Source organism: Suricata suricatta, chromosome 7 (genome assembly GCF_006229205.1).
Source record: "Suricata suricatta isolate VVHF042 chromosome 7, meerkat_22Aug2017_6uvM2_HiC, whole genome shotgun sequence".
Lineage (NCBI taxonomy): Eukaryota > Metazoa > Chordata > Mammalia > Carnivora > Herpestidae > Suricata > Suricata suricatta.
Genome location: NC_043706.1, coordinates 75,173,907 through 75,189,814, shown reverse-complemented (window position 1 = coordinate 75,189,814; position 15,908 = coordinate 75,173,907). Strand labels below are relative to the sequence as shown.

Here is a 15,908-nt window from a genome sequence, read left to right as displayed (position 1 = left end):
TTTTAATTATGTCACCTGTCATGATAGAATATAGGCAGAATCCAATGGATAAAGTAGTGCCTCCTACCCTTTTTGCATAAGTCTTGTATTCTAGTAATTAGAGCAATTCTCACCACACAAATATGTTTTGGGGTAGGAAACCTCACACATTGAGGGCAATAAATACCTAATAAATACAGGCTTTTATGTTTTTATTAAGGAAAAGTAGCTTACACTTATCAAATGTAGCAGTAAATGTACCAGGGAAGAAGTCAGTCTAGCTATATAAACCCTTTCAGCTACACCCTTGCCATTTTTCAAACCAATGAAGTCCAGCCCCCCTGCATCATACATGGAGGGTGATCTGTTGTTATTCCCTGAGCCTGTGGCCTAGAGGAAAAAGAAAGTGGGACACTTTGGCTCCTTCTTAAATCGTACAGTGACAAGGGATCAAAAAGAAAAGAGAGGAAGAAAGGAGTGAGATCCAAATAGTTGAGTGCCACAAATTATCTCTAATGTCGTGAGCTTACTCAGAATCATTCCTAGCTCTTAAGTATACCTGTAATCAAGGAAGGACAAGATAAGTGAAGTTGCCAAGGTAGTGAAGTTCTGGTAACATGTGAAATGCAAACTTTTAAAAATCTCTGGCAACTTTTATATGTGTTTTAAGATCCGGCCTTAGTGTCACCTCGTAAGGCATTCTCTGACACACAGATAGACCCTTGCCTACATCTCATATCACCAAGTTCTTAGTATCCAGCTCTCCTCATAGGCTTGCTACTCTCTTCTTATTTGTGTGCTTCTCTCACCTGCTAGATAGCATGTTCCTTGAAAGCATGGATTGTGTCTTAATTATTTTTGTGTCCGTAGTACTTGAAATGTAAGAAGCACTAAGAGTGGTGAAAGGTGGAAGTATTTTACAGTGCCAATCCATGAGATCATGACCTGAGCAGGAGTGGGATGCTTAACCATCTGAGCCACCCAGGAGCCCTTACAGTACCAATCCAAAAGAAAGGCTAGATAATATTTTAAAGCTTCCGTAAAGTGTAGTGTGCACTACCAGTTCTAAAGTTTACTGATAGGAAACTGTTCTGTCATAGCTAATGAAAAGAAATCGAAGTTTCTAAAAGATTTATCATGACCTTCTCTTTCATTAATAAATCTCTTTTAGACTCTAAAAAAGGTAACTTGAGCCAATTAATAGTACGATTACTATTCACTGTGGAGGAATCAGAAAACATGCCCTGGATTTTAAAAATTTACTTGCAGTCACAATAGCTGGTAGTCAGAGATATGGGCCCAAGGCTCAACAATCAAATTTAATAGATGACATTCACTTTACATCAGTTTAACCGATTTATGCGTTTTACAAGCATCAGCAAATATGTGATTATGGTATTCTTTAATTTTAGCTACAGGATTTTATTATTGCAGTATTTCTCGAAAGGACTACAATGGTTAACGATCTGTCACCATTTCCATTATAACCATCATTGTTGAAGAGTTTTAATTTTGGGTGTTTCAGCTAACTCCTATTGAAAGTTGGCAAATAGTTTTTAAGCACAAAATTAGTTTTTGAAAATATATTAGGTTGAATATTAAAAGGAGATTGACCTTTACATTTCCTATTTTCACTTTTTAGAACACTTTAGGCATTATTCCACACCCTGCTCACAAGACCCTGACATTTGCTTTTGGTTAAAAATGAATAAGGGCTGGTACATTTTTCAGTCATCCTTCTAGTTTTTGTCTAAAGCTCCAAAATATTTTATGAGTTTGAATTCCGTAGCATCCCATTTTCTTTTAAGCCTCCATAGAAAAATGTACATCAGTAAGGCCCCCTGGCAATACCCCCTATAGATCTGAAGCTTAGTAATGGATAGAGTTGTAGGAACAGATTGGTTTTAAAAATAATTCAACTGCCTTTTATTGCTCTTGGCCCTAGGGTGCATATATCCTTATTTTTAAAGACATGGAGGAACTTTATTTTTTTAATGTTCATTTATTTTTGAGAAAGTTGGGGAGGGGCAGAGAGAGAGGAAGACACAGAATGTGAAACAGGCTCCAGGCTCCAAGCTGTCAGTACAGAGCCTGATGCCAGGCTTGGACTCACAGACCATGAGATCATGACCTGAGCCAAAGTTGGATGCTCAACCTACTGAACCACCCAGGCACCCTTAAATTGTGATTATCTTTCTTAAGAACATAAGTACTTACAGTCTATTACCTCAATTATTATTTTTTTTAAATTAAGGTTCAAACTAATACTGTCCCTGAATGCAGAACTTACCATCAAAGACCCCCCCCCCCCCAAAATCATTAACAAACTAAAAGACAAATATATAGCCAGATAAAAGAATTTTGTTGCTTGGTCACCTTAAATGGGAAAGATAATCAGGTATGTTTTGAGTTTTGTCTTTATTATTTTCCTTCAGTTATTTTTTTAAGGGTTAATATTATAACACCAAACTGTTACCTTTGATTTAACATTTACAAGTTTAAAAAGAAAGTTTTGAAATCACCTCCAGTAAGTTTGTTTTCACAGATTTTAAGCATCCAGTGTCTAGCATCATGATGTCCTTCCTCAGGGGAGCTACTCCATAAATGCTTGTTTTATTAATGTGTGCTAGTGAGGTGGTGGGCACTGTTAATACAAAGACAAGTTAGTCCTAGACCCTGCCTTTGATGAGTTCATAGTCCATTGGTGTCTGTGAAGTTAATTTCAGTGATCTATTAAATATATTGAATTTGTGATTCCATATATTGATTCCCCAGCTCATGCTCTGTTTCTCTCTCTCAAAAATGAATAATTGTTTAAAAAAAAAACTGTCAACATTTAAAAATGTAAGAAATCTCCCAGAAAGTAGGACAAAAATAAAGAACAGTAAATATGAGAGAAGAGTTGATAAATGTCGAAGAGCAATCCATTCTGCAGTCCTAGTGCTAGGAATTCCAGAAATAGAACACAAACCCATAGGACAGCAACATCAAAGAAGTTAATATGAAGAAAATGTCAAACCAGAGGACACGGTGTCAAGATTAACATATATGACACCCTGAAGGAAAGCTGCCCGCCATGTGGCATTGCATCCTGAAGTTTCAGGTGATCCCAGCGTCAAGAGGGCTCCGAAGCAGTTTATGGGGTAGTAGAAGGTGACAGCATGTGTTTGCGGTGCTCTCAGGACACATAGTTATAAGGGCTTGATATTTAGATACAGCTATACCTGTTCCCTGCCATGACTGTTCTCTATTATTCCATTTTATAATTTTTTCACTTATGGGATTATTGTGCTAGGTCTTCTGGGAACTGGCTTCCAACTATTTGGCTATGAAGAAAAACTTCAGTCCAGTCCTTTACAGCACCTCTTTGAAGTAAGTTGGCAAGAAACAATAGTCACAAATGCTTCAACTTATTTTTTTTTTCAGAGTACTGTGCAGCTTGGATTTTAATCCCAAAGGTTTTAAAAAATGTTCCTAAAAACAAGGAACCACAACAATGGAAAATGTTGCTTCTAGTTTACTAGGGAGTTCTTTTCATTTTCTTGTCCCAAGTGTTTCTTTTATTTATGTTTTAGTTTATTTGGGACAGTATTTCTCTAGTTATGGTGTTGTCTTAGAATAAACACATAGGATAACAGATTCAACACAAATTTCTCAAATTTTTTTGTCAGTTGCTTTATACCTACAGCTTATCTTCATGGCAATAGCTTTAATTCATTTAGAATTGGAAAACATGAATATATACTTTTTAAATTTTATTCTAGTGTGAGGGAAGGTACCTGTGTTTCTCTGAATTTGTGTGTGCTTTTTAAAATTTCTCGCTTTTAGCTCCTTTTCCTGGCTTTTGCTCAGCGTGAACTCCTTCCTGTTCTACATTTAGTCCCTTGGGTACTTTGATTCACTGTCCTCAGTTTTTCCTGAAGTTCATTAATAAAGCTCTTCCTGTCCAATTAATCTCCAGGGGATGTGTTTCCTTTTCAGTGTCCTAATTGTTCCCTCTTCTGTTTCTGGGCCTCGCAATGACAGCACTTGTGTTGGTGACATTCTGGGGATCAGACCAAAGGTGTTATACCAGTGCATGAGAAAGAGAACTTAGCAGAATAATGTATTACTAGCAAAAGCCACTGAAAATGGTTCATCATTTTCCTTTGTGGTGAATGATTTTTCTCCTGCAGCTTTGAAGTTAAATTTAACAAAAATTACCTTGTAATTCTTAAAGACTTTAATGGTTTGTAATTTACTCCTGAGTCCATGGCTGCACTGCACTTTAAATGCCTACATTTTTATTTATAATACTAAACAAAGATTTTTTTCTGTTTTCCATTGAGTTTTATTGATAGGCAAGAGTTAAAAAATTAATGATTCTTTATGGTCGTCTATAAGTAAAGCATGCCACCTTAGTGCCTAGAATTTTTATTGTATTATTTTAAAAATTTTTTGAATAATGGCAAGTATTTTTTACCACAGACTTAGTGAACCAGTCAGATCCAAGCCCACAGAGACAACCATTGCACAGAAAATAAAAATACTTGCGTGAAGACCTTGTGTCTGTCATCAAGAGAACATTTTTAGGGATGTAGAGTATAACTTCATATGAGAGCTACTATTCTCGTCTTTCTCCCAGCCCACCTCAAAAGTTTTATTTAACCCTGAAAATAGTCTTTGTCATTCATAGTATTTTAAATATTTTTAGTAAAGTCTGTTCTCAAACTTGTTAGAAACTTAAGTGAATGTTTTTTTCTTTCCAGTTTATCACAAATTTCCAGGCTTTTGAGACTCATAAAAACCTGCAGATTACAGACCTGTGTTAGAGGTTGTTGATTGGTGGATGCACATAAAGAAGGAACAAGGGCAGGGGGCACTTCTGTGAATAACTAAAAACCCAAGGAACAATGGTGTTGCTTTCTTTAAGTGTTCTTTTGCCTAAAAGCTTCGTAGGTAAGCAGCATTTATAGAGAAAAGAACAAGTCAAATACACCCACATTGCTGTTTGTGATAAAAGATAGAAACCCATTAGGACACTAACTGGCTCCCTTCCTTCCTTTGCAGGACAGAAAAAACGCAAAGCCTAGGTGGCAGCCTCCAGGTTATGTCATCTTTGGACTAATTTTTGCTAACCCAATTTGATTTTGAAATTGTAGTCGTCATTATGGATCATTTTCAACAAAAAACTTTTAGCATAAATGACAAATTTTTTCCTTTTTGAGCTTTAGACAAATATTAATAAATGATTTTATCCTGTTCCTGAAAGAAAACCTGGACTTTGACTGGACCCCCAGGTTTTTTCCTTGTCAGATTGTAGTTGTAACCACTTTGAGAAGGACTACATCTTCCTGATCTTTTATCTCTAGCCCCAAACACCAGACCTTGTGATTACATTTTGTATGAATTTGATCTTGTAGTTTTTTATTTGTTCCATGCTTCCATTTAATTGTAGAGTATCAGACCTATTGTATAGTTCCAAGGAAGAGCTGACTATTACAGGATATATTCCTACCATTTCTCAAAATTGACTTCACCATGCAGTTACTGATGCAGAACCTGAGGGCCAGACGCAGGGCTTCCAGGTGCTCGCTATGCTGCCCTGCCCTCCCCTGGCAAGACGGAACGCCCTTCTGGCCATTCATTTCCATTGGTTGTAATTACTTATGTACCACTTTCCTTTCTTTCATCCTCAAATTGCTGTACTAGGAACACAGTCAGTAGTGTAGTTTTCGCAGTTTCGATCTCCCAGCATATCTGTTTTGAGTTTGGCTTCAGCCATCCAGTGGCGGTTTATGGTCTGCCTCCTGCTGAATGGCGTCCTGGTCAGCATCTCCCAGTTCCAGTTTCTCAGTTTTTGTGTATAGAAAGTATAGGATAGTTTCCGCATTTATTTTCTGTGATGAAAATATTTAACACTTACAGTCAGTTCTGTCTTGCGTTCCCATTTTTGTGCTTTGCTTCATTGCTTGTTTTTCTGTGTAGCTGTAGTCCTTCTTTTCCCATGACTTCTGGCTGTTGTGTTTGGACTTGGGACTTTCACTGGTTATCACTTAAAACCATATATTTTATTGTTCTGATGTGTTGTCATAAAACAGGGAACTGGTTTTGTAATAGTTGATTCCTCCCCCTGAATTAGCTAATGAGTTAAATAACTAATATATTTGGCATTTAGAATTCATATTATTGGTTCAAAGAAAACATTGATAATAAGTTTTGTGACATGTATAAAAAAGCCTTTCTGCTTATATCAAAAAGTAATTTCTTATGGTAAAAAGTGTTAAATCTAAATCATGAGTATATGGGTGTCCTCATTTACTTTTACCTGTTACGTAATCTTGTAAATATTTATTTATTTATTTAGAGAGAGCACAGGCAGGTAACGGGCAGAGAGAGAGAGAGAGAGAGAGGGAAAGAAACACAAGCAAGCCCCATGCTGCAGTGCAGAGCCTGATGCAGGGCCTGAACCCACCAACTGTGAGATCGTGACATAAGCTGAAATCAAGAGTCAGATGCTTAACCGACTCAGCCACCCAGGCACCCCTACTTTTACCTGTTTTAGTGATTGTTTTTAAAAGTAATTTCAGGGTTTCTCTTAAGCTTAAACTACTCGAATGGACCTTGAGAACATCTAACACTGTTTTAAGAATGTATAATCCAGCTTTTTTTTCTGCTACAGAAGGTTTTAAAACTTGACTCATTGTATATTGCTTATTAATATGAATTTTGATTACCACAGAAATGCCTCTGAAATATAAGCAGCCTCTCCTAAGAGATAAATATTATAACCATAATGTATGCATTAGCCCTATACCCTAATACTGACATTTATAAAGGGAACGTAATATATTAACATCAATAGTATATATTTTCTCTTAAGTTTACGATGACCCCAAAAGTATTCATTATTTTTCCCTTAACCTTTCTTTCTTTTAACATTTATTTATTTTTGCGAAACAGAGAAACAGAGCTTGAGCAGGGGAGCGGCAGAGAGAGAGGGAGACACAGAATCAGAAGGAGGCTCCAGGCTCCAAGCTGTCAGCACAGACCCCAACGCAGGGCTTGAACCCAAACGAACCGTGAGTTCATGACTTGAACCGAAGTCAGACGCAACCGACTGAGCCACCCAGGCGCCCCTCCCTTTCTCTTTCTAAAATGATTTTAGGTAATTACAGTGATGGGCATTTAATTAAAAAAAAAAAGACCTACAAAGTCAGAGGAAACTGTATTAGTAGGAAGGTTTGACCGTGAATTTCCCTATATCAATAACAAATAAAATAGGGCAAGATCAAAGCACCAAATTAATAAATGATACTTTATACTTGCTCTCATTTTTTTAAATGTGGAAGAAGTATCTATTCCTCAAGAGACCATGTGTTTTGTTGTTGTTGTTGTTTTGGCTTTAGAGTCTCCAAAAAAATTTTTTTCTTCAACTTAAAAAACTAATTCAAGTAAATCAGTTCTAGACATAATGAGATTATTTATGCAGTTAGGAATATTTATTTTATAAAGGCTTTAAATCAAGAGTTCTTTATTGGTTAGGTCTCATTACTATTTTCAGAGAAAGTGACTGTTATGTTTGATGTGAATTTTACTCATTATAACACTTACATGTAAGAAATAACTCTTGGGGCGCTTGGGTGGCTCAGTTGGTTAAGCGTCCGACTCTAGCTTAGGTTATGATCTCACGATTTGTGGGTGCAAGTCCCGCATCAGGCTCTGTTCTGACAGCACGGAACCTGGAGCCTGCTTCAGATTCTGTGTTTCCCTCTCTCTCTCTGCCCCTCCCCTGCTCATTCTCCGTCTCTCTCTATATATAAAATAAATTAAATTAAAAAAGAAAATAGAACTCTTAGTTTCTAGGCCTAATTAAATCTGAACCCAGTCATAACTTTTGAGGGTGGTGTCATCTCTAGTTATTGTTAAGGGTTTCTCATCTTCCAAATCACAATTATCTATGTTCTTATGTGCATCTCAGGACAGCATAGAGGCCTCTCCTTGGCTTTCGTCCACATTGGTCTTGACTGATGTGCCCAGTAACATTGGTCTTTACTGATGTGCCCAGTACCCCAGCCTACATAAATGCTCTGGCAGCACACAGCTCTGTTTGTATGACAGACATGGGAGATCCTAGCTGTAACCCAGTTCCATAGGCCTGAAAATCAGCCTCCCTGTGTGGGGACACCACAAACCATTTCCCTCAGAGGGCCTGCTGCCACCCCAGAGGCTTTTTCTATTCCTGAGAATGTTTCTCTATCCCCATTCCTTCCTCATTCTAGGCAATTCTCCTTTCCTCTCTCCTGGCAGCTTTTCTGTTTTACCATACTCTTGACCATCTTCCCCAAAGCCACTGACCTTTCTTCCTAACCCCTACCCTTCTGGGGGTTACTACAGTGTCTCATTGTCCTCTGAGTGTTCTTAGAACAAGGATGGGAATATTGAGCAAGACCAGAGTACATGTTAATATCTCAGTGATTATCGCTCCCACCCCATCAAAATGAGTAAAAAAACTTCCTCAGCATGAGAAATGTAAATCACCATGTGCCCAATATATATAAGAAGTTAATCTTTATCACCCTTGAATAAAGGGTGGACACTATTATAAACAAAGAACAAAAATAGGAGATTGCACATATTGAAAGAAGATGAACAGATGGTAAAATGCTGTTTAGATGCTGCTAATGATACACTAATAAGAACTCGATAATTACTGTCTTTATTGATAACTGATGTATTGATTTTTTTTTAAATTATAATTGTATTGTTTGAATTTCTTTAATATTTCTTTTAACATTAGAAATATATCTCAGAGTACCCGGGTAGCTCAGTCAGTTAAGCATCTGACTTTAGCTCAGGTCATGATCTCATGATTTGTGGGTTTGAGCCCCGCATTGGGCTCGTGCTGCATCAGATTCTGTGTCTCTTTCTCTTTCTGTCCATCCGCTGCTCATGCTCTGTTTCTCTCTGTCTTCTCAAAAATAAATAAATATTGAAAAAAGAAATCTATCTCAACCAGCAGTTTTGTAAGAAGTTTCTGATCAAGACATGAGACAGTATTAAAAATGACCTTTTTTGTTTGAATTATAATCATGAATTCATTACATATTTTTTCTAAAAAAATGAGATCAAAATTAAATGCATTTTAAGATAGGAGACAAATTATACAGTTAAAAGAGTCTTTGTTGTCTGTTATGCTAACCATTCTTAATAGTTACTCTCTTTTAAGACAGAAATAACCAGGGTTGGAGTTAGAGCCCTGTACCAAAGAATTAAACTGTGTCTATGTTGCTAATGGTATTCTAGAATCAAATTTAAGAGATTAAGAGAGAGTAAGAGAACATTGTATGCTTTTATTTTTTTGCACTTATTTCTTTACATTGGAACAGATCATCTTGAGCTGACTGTAATTATCTGATTCAATTAAATTAGAAATAAAATATCTGGGGGCACCTGAGTGGCTTAGTCAGTTAAGCATCCAGCTTTGGCTCAGGTCATGATCTGACAGTTCGTGGGTTTGAGCCCCACATCGGTCTCTGGGCTGACAGCTAGCTCAGAGCCTGGAGCCTGCTTCAGATTCTGTGTCTCCCTCTCTCTCTGACCCTCCCTGGTCATGCTGTCTCTCTCTGTCTCTCAAAAATAAATAAAAAAACATTTAAAAAATTAAAAAAAAAGAAACAAAATATCCTATGCTTTTTTGGAAATGTCAGCATCTAGAAATAATGAAAAGGTTAATATTCCTTTAAGGAAGTCTTAAATGTTTAGTTTATTTCCTAATGGAAATATAGCTCACTTTTATATTTTGGTAACTAAAAGAAAAATTATTTCCATTCTCAAGAACATCCTAAGCCACATTCTTATCAAATCCAAATTTAAAATTTCCTTTTTATTTCTTTTGTGTCTAGATCTAGCCTCAAAAGGAAGCTGTCTGCAAAATGCATACTTTCTAAGCATAAAAAATTTATGGTAACTAAATTAAAAATTGTAATTTCAGCAGTACATAGTATTACAGTTATTTTGTGAAGGAAAATGCATTTCTTTTCTAAAATGGTGATGGATTTAATAATTACAGTTTTTTGTTATGCATTTACAGGCAGATTGTTAGGTGCTATTTAAGGCTCTTCTATTGTTCTATTTGGTAGTCAGTTTATTTTCATTAATGTTTGGTTTATAACTACAAATTGCTGAAATGCCAAGATTCTTCAAGTGTTATGGTTTTGTTTTATTTATTTTTTAATTATTTCTATTTTAAACTTAAAGGGAAAAGATTCTAAAAATATTCTTATCAATAGTTCACATGCATATTAAGTTTTCTAAAGGTTGTCGATTTGAATTTAGAGTCCTAGATTTTAAAGAAAAAAAACACACTTTCTGAAACATTTTGAGAAGGGATCTATAGGGTTCACTAAGGGCCCATGGCCAAAGAAAGAAGAAAAAAAAGATTACACTCTGATGAGGACAGTTGGCTAACGTTCAAATGAAAATTCTCAGTGTTTTGTTCAATTGAAGGTAACAAGGACTAATGTACTTCATTTAATATACTGTTGTGCTTTTAGGTTTATGTACAAGTTAATAAAGAAGCAGCAGATAATAAACATGTAGCAAAATCAGCACATGAATTCTTTCAGCGGTTGGAACTGGGTGACATGCAAGCACTTGCGCTGTGGCAGAGATTTCGAGACCTGAGCATAGAAGAATACGTGCGGATTTACAAGGTGCCCACCCGCCCTCCCGCGATGGGGTGCTCTTGACGGTGCTGCTGCGTAACGATGGGGTGCTCTTGACAGTGCTGCTGCGTAACGAGGTTGCTTCTTAAGCTCATGTTTTAAGACTAGATTTGTCATGCAATTGAAAATTAGGACCCAGATGTCATTCTTTGTGCTTAAAGTTGGAGCTTTGAAAAAATCCTGGGAAATTCACAGGCCAAATATCAGGTGACCTTGCAGGACTGTGTTTCAGTCTGGCTTCTCTTTTCTCTCTTTTATTCATTCCTTCACTTTTTCTTAATCTTTTTTCCCCATTTCACTTCTGTAGGCCTGTATGTGATCCGTATAAATTTGTTCATTTAGTAAACGTTTTAGGGGGTGAGAGAAATACAACAGTGAATAAAGGAAATAGAAGTCCTTCTGTCCTGGACTTTACATGCCAGCACGGAGATGGAGAGCAAATATAAGACAGTGGGAATTAAACCAGGACATACACAGTCTGTTAGGTGATGATGATGCTGCGGAGAAATGAAGCAGGGGAGGGGAGACAGAGTATCTGTAGGTGGGTGGAATGAAGAGAGTTTTGTTAAAGAAGCCCATGTGGCTGGAGCAAGGAAGCAGGATGAAGAGCAGCAGGAGAGGAGGTGGAAGAGGTTGTAGTGTAGGGCATGATGTAGGACATTCCCCAGGGCTGCCCAACCTCACTGCTGTGAGGGAGAGATGTTCCATGATGTGTTGCCCAGCAGCATAGCCACTAGCCATGGGTGGCTACCCAGCACTTGGAGCATGAGTGGTGTTACTGAGAAACTATGTTTTTTATTTTATGTAATTTAAATAGCCGTGTGGCAACTACTGCATCAGTCCAGTACTATTGTGGGAACTTGCCTGGTGTGGGAGGAGGTCGAAGGTTTGAGCAGAGGAGTAACTCGATCTAATTCTTACTTTCCTAGTCTGGGTGACAGACTGTAAACTATCCTGTTTTGTCTTAGGATAAGATAATAAGATATTTAAATAACTTCCTTTCTTTTGATTTTGAATCCTTTTAGCGTCTAGGAGTACACTTTGATGAATACTCGGGAGAATCATTTTATCGTGAAAAATCTCAAGAAGTCCTAAAGTTGCTGGACAGTAAAGGACTCCTGCAGAAAACAATGTATGGTCAGGTTGCTGTCCTCCAGGAAGGTTATTTGTTCTTTGAAAAAATTGGTATTGATGTAGTCTCTCATTAAGAACCACAGAATGGTGTGCAGCCCTCCTGGCATTTTTTTATACTGCTTTTTGCTGTTCAAAGTACTTTGCCACATATGGTCTTTTACTGCCATGACAAAATCCTGGTAAGGTTAGAAGAAAAGTTGTTAATCTGCTTTTCACATGTGAGGAAACTGAAGTACAGAAAGTACCAGTGACTGGCCTAATGTGAGACAAGTTGATATAACTGGAAAAAGGAAATAAAACTTACATCTTCTTGCTTGGCCCTACTTTTTTAAAAAACCACATCCTGTTCAAAATGGACTTAAGGCACCTTATGTAAACAGTTATGATGTAAGCTTTTGAAAGAGTACAATGAGGAAATCAGGAAGCGAGGGCAGAAAAAATAATACAGAATCAGGGATGATAATGGTCTGTCATCTAACACACTGCCTTACTTACGGTAGATTTCTGATTTAGCTTTGAGCTTCCCGTCAGCCAAACAAACCAGTAGTACCAGTCTTAGGAACCCAGGCATCTGTCATACAGAAGCAAACCAGTTGCTTAGAAGGGCCAGCTGTCATATTACCAAAGAACAGCGTCTCTTGTCCTCTTCATAAGGAAGACCTGGAGAATATCAGTCATGTCCATTAGGCAGATTTTTAGATCGCCATCTCCAGATTCTAATTTTTTATAAGGCAGGAAAGACAATAACAAAATTCCATGGTTATTACTCAAGGGTATTTTCTGGCATGTTAAAGATTAGCCATATAATATTAAATGCTATAATTTGAATTAGAAGAATATGGTGTTTCATGGTTAAACTACAGTTGAAATCTCATTTTTCAGTTGGATATGCTAAAGACTTTCTAAGTCCCTTACCCAGAGCTACAGAGTTTAAAAAGATAGGATAACCAAATATCAATTATAAATTCATGGTTCAATTCCTTCTTATTTTTCTTCCTTTTTTGTTATACTGCTTATTGCTACATAAGGAATAAAAAATAACTTCTAGTTTGCCAAATATAATGTTATAGATATACTTTTAAAGGTCTTAACTTATTCTGTTTCTTCAGAATTACCTTTTTGCATTTCTAGAAAAGGAACCGCTATAGTGGATCTTTCTGGAAATGGTGACCCCTCCTCAATTTGTACTGTAATGAGAAGCGATGGGACTTCTCTCTATGCAACCAGGTTTGTATGTAATGTGAAGGTCAACGCCTGAATGTGTGTGACTTCCTGTGCTTTGTTGTAGGATCAGTGCTAAAACCATCATTTTATGGCCAAAGCTGTTACTAAATCCTCGTTTCCAAATCTCTTATTCTCATCACTTCAAGATAGATTTACTGGGTTTCTATCTATTGCCAGTTATAGTTCATGGATAGGTGTAATATCATTAGAAAAGTAACTGAAAAAATTATTTACAGTTAGTTAAACATTGTAAGATTTCCACAGCTGAATATGTTGTTTCAGAAACTGAAAACTGAGGTACCTCATACTCAACAATAAGTATTTTCCTGTTGCATATTGGCAGGAAGTGTATACTAGTCGGTGATTATATTGGCTCAGAGGAGTCCTCTGTAAAGATCCATTTTCCATGCACATGAGAATCAGTCCTCATTGTGATTATGGGAAAATAGGCTAAGGGAAAATTAGGGCATGTTGCCTTTTTTTTTTTTTTTAATCTCATCAGTCTGCATGACTGACCCTTGTGGAGAGGAACAGTCTCTAGTCTCTGTTAATCAGTAAAAACTGGAACTTCTATCTTATCAAGCACATTTATATCTGGGACAAAGCCAATAGGAAGGTGAAGATAGGACCATAAAAAAGACACACAAGCAAACACGCCCATATTCAAATACTGTTGGCAAAAGGCTCTACTGTCTTCCAGACTAGAGGGGTTTTATTTTTTTAATTTTTTTAAATTTATTTTTGAGAGAGGGACATCGTGAGCAAGGGAGGATCAGAGAGCTAGGGAGATGCAGAATCCAAAGACAGGCTCCAGACTCTGAGCTGTCAGCACAGTGCCTAACATGGGACTGTAACCCGCAAACCTTGAGATCATGATCTGAGCCTCAGCTGGAAGCTCAACCTACTGAGCCACCCAGGCGCCCCCAGGCTAGTTTTATTTTGGATCATAAACCCACTTTTATAGCATAGTTAAAGGAATGATATTTATTGCCATTTTTCCAAACAGCTTTAAACAACCATCTGATTCTCTTACTGCCCATTAGAAAATTGATCTCTTTACTTTCTGTTACTTTTTGGCATTTCCCTTTATCATTTCCATATAATTATAGTTAGAAAGTGAGAAGAACCTGTGTATCTAAGAGGTAGGAACATTTCTTTTACTAGATTAAAAAAATAATAGAAAAATATTTTGTGCTAGCCAGTAATTGCTGGACAGATTAAATAAAGAAACCTTAAGCAGTGGCTATAAGATATGTGTCCATCCAGGGGTGCCTGGGTGGCTCAGTGAGTTTAAGTGTCTGACTTCAGCTCAGGTCACGATCTCACGGTTCATGGGTTCAAGCCCCATGTCTGTCTCTGTGCTGACAGCTCAGAGCCTGGAGCCTGCTTCAGATTCTGTGTCTCCCTTTCTCTCTGCCTTTCCCCCATTCGTACTGACTCTCTCTCAAAAATAAATGAAACATTTAAAAAAAAAATGTGCCCACCCAGAATAGAGGATCCATATCATTTTAGCAGTCCTGATCTGGTTCGTTTTCTTCAGCTATCATTCATTAGGTCTAGATTTTTCTGGTATTTACCTTAATACTTTTATGTTTCTCTTTGAGAAAATAATTGTTTTTTGCCATTTGTCAAAATGTTTCCTTTTTCACCTTGCTCAAATTTTAGTTGTTTCTGCCCTTTCAGTGGAAGATATATGTGAATACATATATATTAGAGAGAGAATATTATAGAATACATCGATATATGTGAATGTGTATTAGAGGAGTTGTTGTAGCAGACTGAAGTGCAAGAGAATTCTAGCAAGAGCACAGGGTGAGGCTGGGGACCTTATCGGGGCCATGAGTCTCTACGTTGAAATGAGAGGTCTGAAATGGATGACTTGGCATTTCTTCCTTTCAAATTCAGGTTTTACAAACCTCGTTTTACAAAAGAGCTTTTCTTATATTCTTATATTATGTCATTGGATCAAAAGGCTTCTCTTTGTTTTCTCCTTGAGTCAAACCAAAAATACAGTGTGGGTGTATATTTGTGACTTATCTGGGGGATAATCTTCTATATTCGTGTTTCACAACCTTTTTCTGTTTTTGTTTTTCCATTATAATCCCTCTCAGGAGCCTTGCTGGCCTATTTTTCCTACTTGCCTACCCCAGGAAATTTTTGATATCACAGACCTCCAGTATGTCTGTGTGTGTTGTCTGCATTTATGTCCTTTTTACATAAAAAGAAAAAGATTCTGTTGTCCCTCACGAGTCAGTTTTTGCCTCTGTTGTGAATGCATGCTCTTTTTTTTTTTTTTAACATTTTTTATATAGTTTATTACCAAGTTGGTTTCCATATAACACCCAGGGCTCTTCCCCACAAGTGCGGCCATCACCCCCCTTACCCTTACCCCCTCCCTCTTCAGCTCTGTTTGTTCTCAGCATTCAGAGGTCTCTCGTGATTTGCCTTACTTCCTCTTCCCAACTCTTCCCCCCACCTTTCCCATTCCCATGGTCTCCTATTAGGTTCCTCCTGTTAGACCTATGAGTAACAACATATGGTATCTCTCCTTCTCTGCCTGACTTATTTCGCTTAGCATGACACCTTCGAGGTCCATCCACTTTCCTACAAATGACCAGATTCCATTCTTTCTCATTGCCATGTAGTATTCCATTGTATATATAAACCACATTTTCTTGATCCATTCATCAGTTGATGGACATTTAGGCTCTTTCCATGATTTGGCTATTGTTGACAGTGCTGCTATGAATGTTGGGGTACACGTGCCCCTATGCATCAGCACTTCTGTATCCCTTGGGTAAATCCCCAGCATTGCTATTGCTGGGTCATAAGGGAGTTCTACTGATAGTTTTTTGAGGAACCCCC

The 15,908-nt window shown here is 37.4% G+C and overlaps 1 protein-coding gene across 2 annotated transcripts in view; it reads left to right on the top strand.

Moving 5' to 3' along the window:
• The window catches only part of RARS2 (arginyl-tRNA synthetase 2, mitochondrial), a 70,267-nt gene that overhangs the window by 40,316 nt on the left and 14,043 nt on the right, over positions 1 to 15,908 (top strand). For both annotated transcript variants that reach the window (XR_003911019.1, XM_029945218.1), the window contains exons 8-11: positions 3,275 to 3,351; positions 10,515 to 10,673; positions 11,711 to 11,817; positions 12,951 to 13,046. Coding sequence is in view for 1 of the 2 variants with exons in the window: in XM_029945218.1 (XP_029801078.1) it covers positions 3,275 to 3,351; positions 10,515 to 10,673; positions 11,711 to 11,817; positions 12,951 to 13,046 (439 nt within the window). In the remaining variant the exon portion in view is untranslated. The remainder of the gene's footprint in view (positions 1 to 3,274; positions 3,352 to 10,514; positions 10,674 to 11,710; positions 11,818 to 12,950; positions 13,047 to 15,908) is intronic.